Below are 10,209 nucleotides of genomic sequence, written 5' to 3'. Positions count from 1 at the left end.
CCTGCTCTTTCTCTCGAAATGATCTAAGGAGGTCTTGCCCACCTGCTTCGCTCTCATCTCTCCTCGTTTTCTGTTCTTCTCTTCCTCTTCGGCTTCTCCTCTCATTTTCTGTTCTTCTCTTCCTCTTCGGCTTCTCATCTCTTCTTCACTTCTCCTCACGTTTCCTTCGTCTCTCTTCCCTCGTTGACTGTTTTTGCTCCTCCTGAGCTGTCGGCTGCGAGACAGATGCCTCCCGGTTTTCTGTCGTTTCTCCTTCCCTGTCTCTCTCTGACCTCTCGCTCATCTCCCTTGCATGCAATGTTTCTTTTTACTTAAGTCTTCACTTTCTTTTTCTCTTCCGAGGTGCACGAGACGATGGGGCAGGCGGCAACGAAATCCGGCGTCGTCATCTGGGGCGCGCCGGTGAGAGCTTTCCCGCTTCTCCTTCCCGTTCTCCCTCCTCTATTTAGTGACTCACTCCTCAAAACCTTCGGCACTGCTTTTCTCCTGGGAACTCGATTCAATACAGTATCTAGATTGCTCTTTTGATCCCGTCATGCTTATATATATATATATATATATATATATATCTTGTAGCTGTTTGAGTATATATCTTGTGTCCTTACATACACATATAAATCGCAGTTTTTTCTCTCCGTACATGCGCAAATATAGGAAGAGCGATGTACAGAGTTGTATGCATAGGTATAGGTGTGCACGGGTTTTCGATCCGCATGCCTTTCCATATGTATGGCAATCTGTATTGCTTCGTGAGCGACTCTCTGGGTGTGGTGTTTTGGGCGATTCGAACGAATGGTTTTTAAGTCTCTCTGCTCTCGCATGCGTTTTCCTTGCCTTAACGCGGCCGCTTTTCTCCTCTTCACAGGCCACCATTCATCACCCGTCAAAAGACGCGCTCTGTCTCGCCCGCCGCTCCCTCTCTGCTAGGTCGACAGCTCGTGTCTCTCTGAATACCTTTAGCGCCTCCTTTCCTCTCTTTCCCTCTTCTTTTCTTCCCGCCTTTCCTTCCCTTTTTTCCTCATTTCCTCTTTTTTTCATTTCCTTCCTCTCTCTGTGTGCCCCGTTCTCCAGGAGACGACTGCGCTTTTGAGCGCCGCGGTGCCTTCTTCGACGGCCCCCACGACCGCCTCGACACCGGCGGCGACTGCCGCGGCTTCCTCGCTTTCCGTTCCGCCTTCCGCTGCCTCGTCGTCTCCAAATGCGGCGCCTCTCTCGGGCCCACAGTCCCCCCGCGCCGCCGCTCTGGGCGCTGCGGACCTGCCGCCGTCGTTTTCGGCGTCGCCCTCCCTCGCGGTGTTCGCAGAAACGAGCCTCGAGTCTTCTTCTCCTCGCCTAGTTGACGCGCTGAAAGGCATAAACAGTGCAAGCGTGGCTGCAGGGGGCATGCAGATGGCAGTCGTCTCCCAGAGCGGCGAGCTGTACATGTGGGGCTGCAACAGCGAGGGACAGCTGGGGACAGGAGACAGAAGAGACGCGTCCGTGCCACGGGTGGTGAAGGCTCTCCAAGGCAAGATTGTCAAGGTGGTAAGAGCGCGAGATTGACGAAAACAGTCGGTGCTTTGTCTCGGGCGCGTGCTTCGGGAAAACCCTTCATATATAGGCAGCAGTATCGCGTGCTCGGACACTTCTCCACGAGGACACAAGGCGACGCTTCTCTCTCGCCTTCGTGAAGGAACCTTTCGTCGTGCCGGGTCTCTTCTGTTCTAACCCCTTCTCTCTCTCTTCCTCTTTTTCTCTCTACCTCCCTCTCGCCCCTCCCCGCTCTCTGGTTTTTCCTTTTCTTTTTGGCCGGCGCCTTCATCGCGGAAGAAAGAGGCCTTCGTTTTCGCAGACTGCTTCACTCTTTCCTTCCCCCCATGTCTTCTCCCTCTTCTCTCTCTTCTCCCTCTTCTCTCTCTTCTCTCTCTGCTTTTCTTCTTAACTTTCTAGGTCGCTTGCGCGCAAGAGCACACGGTCTGTTGCCTCGACGACGGAAGTGCCTACGCCTGGGGCTGCGCTCTCAACGGGCGCCTTGGGCTCCATGGCCTGTCGATCCCCTCGTCCGCAGGCCTAGGTGTCTCCGCACCGCCGGGCGCCCCGACAAAGGGCGCGAGGACCGAGCCACTCGCATCTGCGTGCCTTGTCTGTACACCGCGCGTCTTGGAGAGTTTGTGTGGCTACTTCATCACCGATGTAGCTTGCGGGATTTACCACACCGCTTTTCTGGGCGTCTACGAACAGCACAAAACGTCGCTCTTCACCTGTGGCCTCGGCCTCAATGGACGGCTCGGTACGTGCCAGAAACTTCAAGAGATCCTCGCTCTTCTACAGTTGCACGTACACATACATCTGCATATGCCCACGTCTATATGTATGTATTAAAGCAAGTGTTCATGTTCCTGTATTTATTGACACAAAAATATATTTAGATATAAACACTCATATTTGCTCGTACATGCATATCCATGCTTCCCTACACCTAGAGATAGATGCATAATAAAGTTCGTATACGCATTGATGTACACTTGTATACGCCTGGATATACATCTCTACACGCCTATATATGTCTATATATGATGAGCAGAGATGCACGCGTGAGTGCATGCACATGCAGGGATATACACGTCAGGCGTCAGCAGAAGCCCCGCTTTCGGAGCAAGCAGATATCGGAGAGCGTCGACACTTGTTTTTGGATGTTTCCACTGTCCGTGCTCGCGGCGACCGTTTTTTTCTGTTGTAAAACGTCTTTGTGGGCTTTCCCCTGTCTCTCCCCTCGGGAGGTTTTGTGCTTTCTGCCCTCCGGATCTTAGAGTGTGTCTCTTTTCCCTGCAAACTTCGTGGTCCACACTTGCGGCTTCATTCTGTTTCCCCCAGCTTTTCAGCCTCGCTCTCGAGTCACTGGCCGTGCTCCGGGTTTTTCTTTCCCTCTTTCTCTCGCAGGACACGGCGACGAAGAGGACCGTCACCTGGTAATGTGACGAGAAAAAGCTTAGCGTGTTTTCGTCACATCCCTCGTCTTGAGTGTTTCTCGCTCCGAACGGATTCTCAAACTTGCGTACACAAACATATACGATTCTTCATTGACATGTGTAGTCGCACGCATGCACAGTTATATATACTTATGTATACGCGTATTTACATTTACAAGTGTACTTGCAGGAATACTCATATCTGTACATACTGGGGTTTTTTCCCTTCTTTCTGGGGTTTTCCGGAAGTGTCTCATCTCAGCCCGGGTCCCCGTGTGTGTGACGTCTCCTTCCCTCGCTTTTCTACCGTTAAACCGCCTGGGCGTTTACGTCTACGCATGGATACTCAGAGACGCACACTTGTGTGAATGATTGCACATACATATATCTACAGCTGAACAGGTGTGCATGTGTTTGTGCTGACTTGAGTGCACGGAGAGTCATGTTCACGATGAGTCCTGGTGCACTTTGTGTACATTTGCTTCTTTCAGCCGACTCCCGTGCATGCACTCGAGAATTTGAATATCACTGCCATCGCATGTGGGGCCCATCACACAGGTAGGTACTCTTTTTTCGCTCTTTTTCTGTTGTGATGCTCTCGACCATGCGTTTTTCCCTTGTACCTCTCCTTATCTTTCTGTGACTCTTTCTCTGCCTCTTGTTCTCTTTGTCTCCCTCTTTCTCTCTCTGTCTCTCCGTCTCTATCTCCCTTTCTGTCTCCGTCGCCCTCGTGTTCTCTTTGTCTCCATCTTTCTCTCTTTTTCTTCTTTCCCGCGCCTCTGCCGTTGTTTTCCCTGAGTTTTCCGTTTCCGTCTCTTTCTTCATTGTCTTCTTGGGTTTTCCCTGCGCGTTTCTCGACCTTCGGACTTCCGCTTGAAGCTTGTGTCACATCTGGGGGCACGCTGTACATGTGGGGAGGCGCCGCGTTCGGGAAACTCGGCCTCGGCTCGACGAGAGGCTCTCAACTTCTTCCCAAGCACGTCGGCGGCCCGCTGAGGAACAAGGTGAGCAGGCGCGTTGCTTTACTCCTCTCTCTCAGTTTGTCTCTTGTGTCGCTCGCCTTCTCTCTCGCTGTTTGTCTTCCTCTCCCGTTCTTCCTCGCGCTCTGCGGTGGTGTGAGAGCAAACATCTAGGACGACAATCGATCGCTTCGTAGTGTTTAACCGCAAATAGAGCGTATCAGTCGCGCCGGCGCGCCGCGGGCTGTGATCAGGTGTGCATACGTGCATGGGCCCCCGGCGCGTTGTCTCTTCCCGGACGCACCTGCATCGGTCCCCCCACCATCTAACTGTCTACATCTACTTTCGATATATATATATATATATATATATATATAGACACAAATATACATCTCTAGGCGCATCTATACATATATGGATGTGATTGCACATATGCGCACATCGATGTACAGTTCTTTGTTTGAGTCTCTGTGCATCGGTTTGCATGTCCTGTTATGTGTGTGTGTGTGTGTGTGGATCTCTATTCTGCAAGAAAGGATCGGTCTTGTACTGGGAGTGTGTGTCTTGCTATCTGCGGGTGTGTAGACTGGGAACGCCGTTTGCTTGCTTTTGTGTCTTTCCGCTTTCAGACTGTCGTCTCGGTCGCGCTAGGGTCCCAGCACAGCGCGTGCGTAACGACGGACGGGGAGTTGTACACCTGGGGACAAGGCCGGCGCGTAGGTCTCACGATGGAAGAACCCTCAGAGTCGAAATGCTGTGCATGCAAGCATGAGCGCAGAGTCATGTGCTCTATCTCTCGCATGCAAAACACGTAATCTACTCCCGTACATAAGTTCCATGTCGTCTTTCTTCATTCAGGCATCTGCATGCATATATATATATATATATATATATATATATGTAGGTATATATATATATTACTGTACATATTCATTCGTGCATGTTTGGTCTGTATAAGTAATGCGGGTATACACGCCTGCGTGCGAGTTTGTTCGATTGAGTCTGTCTATCTGGATGCGCTAGTCGAACAAAGTGAGTTTCAACGGTTTACAGAGACGTGCAGGACACACTGGAGATGGACAAAGAGGCACTACGGCGGCTTTCAAGGGACTCCTGCACAACCTCACTAAAAACTCTGCCCTTGTCTCGCGCTTCCACAACCCGGCATTACATATATATATATATATATATATATATATATGGGTATTCCTGGGCACGTGTATACCCATGTAAACATGCAGAAAGTAGATTGACGTGTTTCTGTAAGAGCAAAAAGGGCGCATCTTCCGCGAGGCTTCTGTTTTTTTAGCTTGGCCACGAGGTCCAGGGTGAATCTGACGAGTTTCTCCCCCGGCGCGTCGAGGCGCTCGTTGGCCTGTTTGTCATCCACGTCGTCTGTGGCGACGCCCACACCGCATGCATCGTCGAAAACGGTACGTATCACGTTCTTCTTCTCACGTTCAACTCCTGCTTTTCATCCCTTGCTCCTCTCTGTTGGGCAGATGCATCGGTGTCTGGGGCTTGGCCTTCGCGCCTCCCTTTCCTGGATCGTGCTGGTTCATCTCGACTCTTCACGTCGGGCTTCGCCTTATATTCGGTCACCAGGTCATCGCATGCGTCCTCTCCTCTTTCTCTCTCTTTTCTCCGTTCTTCGAGAAATGTCGCCTTTTCGCTCGTGTCGGCTTTCTCTGCGCTCTCCGTGAGTCGCCGCGTCTCGCTGTCGTCTCAGCCGCGCCTTTTCTCTTTTGCATCTCTCCTTCACCGGCGTCTCCTGTCTCCTTTGTTCCGATTTTTCCTTCTTTGCGCGGCGCAGGAAATGTTTGGGCTTGGGGCACCAGCAGGGTAAGACGGGTTCAGATGAGATTTTTGCGCGGGCGCGCGTAGCTCGCCTCTTTCTGTGAACTCGGTCGACGCAGCATCGCAGAAAAGCGTCGGATCTGGATTCGAAAATCACACACAGTTGCAAGTGTGCACGATGCACGGCAGACGAAAAAAGAGAAACACCACAGGGAAGCAAGAGAGGCAGACTCTGGAATTTTTGGACACACTGGATCCGTGTGAATGCCTGTATGTACATACTTGTAGATGTGCAGGTTCGTACGTTGCGATCTTTCACTGCACACCTATGGGCATAAATATCTGCGCCTGCCGTTGCCCAGTCTCCCCCCTACCTCTCGCGATGTTGTTCTCTGTTTCTCTCTTTTGGCTTCTATGCGTTTTTTGCCCTTTGACGGGTTCGCCCAAGTCTCCTTCCCTCTTCTTCCTTTTCCTCTTCTACCTTTTCCCCTCTTCTTCCTGTTCCTCTTCTTCCTGTTCTTTCTTGTTTTGGCGTCTCTCGCCCCTTTCCATAGTTCTCACTTTTGATTCTCTGGTGTTTGCTGAGTAGATTCTGGGCCATGGCGACCTGGAGGCGCCTCCCAATCGCCCCTCGTGTCTCCGCGCTCTAAGCGGGAAGGGTGTCGTTCAGCTCTCCTGCGCTCCGACCTTCACGGCGGCTTTCTGCGACCCTCAACGCGTCTCTTCAAAGGCTGTAGCAGCTGCTGCGGCCGACGCCGCGGCCTGTGCAGCGACCGTGGCCGTGGCGGGTTCTGGAGTCCGCGGGGGTGTCTCCGGCGGTGTCTCCGTTTCGGGTGCGTTGGGCGCCAGTGGCGTGGCTCCGGGTGGCGAAGGGACCGCGACCGCGCTTTTGGAGCCGAGTGCGGTTGGAGGCGACCCACGGGAGACGGGCGCCGGGGCAGAGAAGGCAACCCGCACAGGCTCCGGCAGCAAGAAAGGAGACGAAGGGCTGGGGCCGCATGCTGGACTCGACGCCGCGGCCTCTGGAGACAGCCAGAGAGCGCGGGCCTCGACAGCCGGCAGACAACGTGGCTCTGCAGGTAACGGAGAGACCGAGACAGGCAGGAACGCGCGAAGAAAAGGGGACACGAGAGAAGAAGGGGTCGTGGAGGGCGCAGGAGACAGTTGCAAAAGACGCAAGAGTGTCCCGAGCGAGACAGCAAGAAGCAGCGAGAGACAAGAGGCACCAGAAAAGGAGGGCGAAAGAGAGAGAGAACCGAGAGCAAAAACGGTCCCAAAAAAGGGAAAGAACACTGGAGAAAAGAACAAGCAGGCTGCAAGGCAAGGCTCTTCTGAAGCGAACACGGCGCATGGATTCGCTACTGCCGTGCTCATGAATTTGCTTGTGTCTTTTCGATCTCTTTGATCTTCTTTCTGGTCCTGTTCATGCAGTTTTTCACCGAGTTGCCGATGATGCCGACACCAGTGGAGCGACTGCCGGTCGGGTAAGACCTTCGCAACAGAGAACCTAGTCGTCTCGATCTTTGCACCTCTTTTTGTTGAAGAACGGTTTCCGTAATGTCTCTCGAATCAGCGGTGTATCCACAGTTCTTCTAAGTAGAAAGCAAGAGAAGACCCAAATTCCACAGCGTGTATCCCCTTTTTATACTTTTTCTGGAGCGCGAATATTCATATAAAAGCATATCTACTCATATATATGCATATATATATATAAGTAGGTATGCGTGTACATACTGCACGTCTCAATATCACGGTCAGTGTACATACACTTAGTGTCTGTGTTCGTGACGAGCGTGTTCAGTTTGATAGATTCTCGATGAATTTGTGTATAAATACCTTCGCAGATATATTTGCTGGAGTTGGCGCGTGTAGATTCAATCGCCTCACGCAAATTGCAGGTGCTTACCGTCTGGATCTGAAGACAAGGCTGCGGCCTGCGTAGCCAAGAAGCAGCGGTGCGGATGTTTTGTGATCCCTTATGTTCTTGGCAGTCGTGAAAATGTGTTCTGTCTTGGCTAATGTCTCCTGTCTCTTTCCTTGTTGCCTGTCTCCTGCTCAGGGGGAGCTCGAGGCGATGGGCCCCGCGACCGCGGTCGCGCCTCCATGCGCGGCAGGCCGACTGTCTCCTCTCCCCAGTGAAGAGCGCGACGTGCTTCTGTACGAATTTGGGACCATCAGTGCGGCTCTCCAAGCTGCGCAGCAAGAGAACCTTCTCCTGGCTGCTCTCCTGAGCGGCACGGCACAGCAGGTGAGAGAGAAAAGGCGGAAAAGAAAAAAAGAAAAGGGAAAGGAGACACAGAGAAGAGGCGGGGCGAGCAGGAAGAAAGAAGGCAGCAAGAGCAGAAATGCGGCGGAAGAGATGGGGAAGAGAGCGAGCGAAGACGAGCTCGTGGCAGAGATGCCATCTTCCCACGGACTCGCTTATGCGCAAATCGTCTCTCGACTTTGAGTGTTTGTGGCGCATTTTACCAGCGCCTTCTGAGGCGTTTTCTCTCTCCCTCTCGATCTCCTCTGCCCGCTCTCTCCGTTTGGTCGAATTATGCAGCTCCGCGAGGTTTTGCGGCGCAATGCGCTTCTGGAAAAGGAACTAGACGCCATGAGAAAAGTGAGTGTTTCGAAAAAGACGCACGGGAGCGACAGTGGTAACGGTGACCATGGCAGTCGCTGCGTTGCCGCCCTTCCGGACTTCTTTTTCCTTGAGTGAGGCGCGTTGACCCTGTCTCGCCCGGAAAGATGTTTTCCGAGAAACGCGGAGAAATGTCTCCAGGGTGATCCTCTCAGGAGAAAAGAGTTTAAACGCAGGAGAGTGGATTCAGCGCCCGCGGTGCATAAACGAGGACAGTTAAAAACGCGGACGTGGAAAAATCCGACACCCGCACGTACAGCAGGCCTGCCACGGCGAGAATATATATATATATATATATATATTATGTCGCTGCAGGAAGGTGGATTCTCCATATGTTTGCAATACATAGAGAGATATGCATTTGTGCATGTGTGTTGATGTGGTGTATTCCCTGTGTCAGATGTGATCTTTGGGCGCGGCGATTGTTCCGGCAGCTTGTGTTTTTACTCTTTCTCATTCCTTTGAGGTCTGTATCTGTTTTTCTTTCTATCTGAATGGCTCTCTCGCGGTGGTGGGCTGTCTGCTCTTTGCTTTCTCGTTCTTCTTTCCGCAAGGTCTCTCTGTTTCTCTCTGCGACTTGCGTTGCCGGTGTAGAGCTCTTCGGACGCGGGCGACCGCCTGGCCACTCTGCGTGAGCACTACATGCAACAGATCCAGCAGCTGCAGGAGCAGTTGGCTCAGCAGGACATGCGTTTGCATGCGATTGTCGCTTCGAGGGGATCCTCGTCGCGGTTGTCTTCCTCGCAAGGACCCCTCTCGGGCGTTTTCTCGCGGCCTCTCTCCTCTGCAGCGTCGCCGTCTCTCTCGGCGACTCCGTCGGGAACTCCCCACGGCTACCTCGCTGCGTCTCCCACCTCTGAGGCTGGGGCCGTTGTTTTCCCGGGGCCCGCGTCGGGCGCAATCGGTGCAGGTGTCTCTGCGGCTCCAGAGGCCTTCACGGCGCTTCCCGAGGTGACGCTGGAAGAGGCGCTTTTAGATCCTCTTGGCCAGCAACCGCCTGCTTCGCGCTTTTTTCCTTCCGCTCCGGAATTTCCGCTGGCCCAGGGGGCGTCCCCTGGGGCCTCTTCGCCCCGCAGACACGCCGCGGCTGCCTGCGGGGCGCCGTGCGGGCGCGCGTTGGGCTCCACGTCGCCGAGGGCGTGCGCGAGTCTGCCGTCGACGGTCGCGGCCGCGGAGGCGCCCTCGCTGGAGGCGGGCGGGCGCGGCGGGAATGCGAAGCTGCTCCGGGAGGCTCCGGCGCTCGCCCTCCCGGGGACAACATCTGTCTCCGCGCCTGCTCAGGCCGCGCTGCGTTGGGGGCGCGAGGGCCCTCGCAAAAGGGACAGCTCCCTGGCGCTCTTCAAAGGCCGACGACGAGACTTTCTCTCGCAGGGGCTCTTTGCCGAAGAATCTGCGTCGCTGTCCCCCCTCGATCGCAAAAAGGGGGAGAACAAGGGGCTCGCTCTCGTGCCGTCTCAAGGAGACACCACGTGGGCTTCACTGCTCCTTGCCAGCTCTCTCGACAGCAGCACGGCCGTGCGGAGACAGTCTCTGGATCCCGCGTCCTGCTCTGTCTCCGGACCTGCGGCGGTTGGGCACCAAGCGGAGGGGCGGCCGGGGGGAGGCCGCAGCGGCACGGGAGACAAGAGCGGCCTGATCGGCGGGCCAGGGAGTCGTCGAAGCTCACAAAATGCAAGAGCAGGCACAGAGGGAGGATCCATTCCCGTCTTTTTTCTTGAAGAAGAAAACTCGCAAAAACAGTAGCGGCGCCAGCGCCGACGAACAGGCGCGAGTGAACATCGAGAGGAACGGAGAGAAGTGAAGGCGCCGTATTTTAAGAAGAGCGCATTGCGCAGGGGCGAGGACGAGAAGGAAAGTCCGCGCGTCTGTCGACGTCTTT

General features: G+C 54.0%; 1 protein-coding gene across 1 annotated transcript; it reads left to right on the top strand.

Annotated features, from left to right (window-relative positions):
- Window positions 1–354: 354 nt before the first annotated feature.
- NCLIV_003540 (hect E3 ubiquitin ligase, related) lies at window positions 355–10,073 on the top strand (the record flags this gene model as incomplete). Its single annotated transcript, XM_003879855.1, has 14 exons — window positions 355–402; window positions 1,072–1,524; window positions 1,930–2,269; window positions 2,920–2,948; window positions 3,440–3,506; window positions 3,828–3,952; window positions 4,537–4,623; window positions 5,217–5,340; window positions 5,721–5,749; window positions 6,294–6,783; window positions 7,136–7,188; window positions 7,764–7,952; window positions 8,250–8,309; window positions 8,925–10,073. 14 exons carry the CDS (start codon window positions 355–357, stop codon window positions 10,071–10,073), a joined length of 3,243 nt encoding a protein of 1,080 aa, XP_003879904.1.
- Window positions 10,074–10,209: the final 136 nt, after the last annotated feature.

Source organism: Neospora caninum, chromosome Ib (assembly GCF_000208865.1).
Source record: "Neospora caninum Liverpool complete genome, chromosome Ib".
NCBI classification, from domain to species: Eukaryota; Apicomplexa; class Conoidasida; order Eucoccidiorida; family Sarcocystidae; genus Neospora; species Neospora caninum.
The sequence above is the reverse complement of the archived record's forward strand: the minus strand, read 5'-3'. Positions and strand labels throughout refer to the sequence as shown.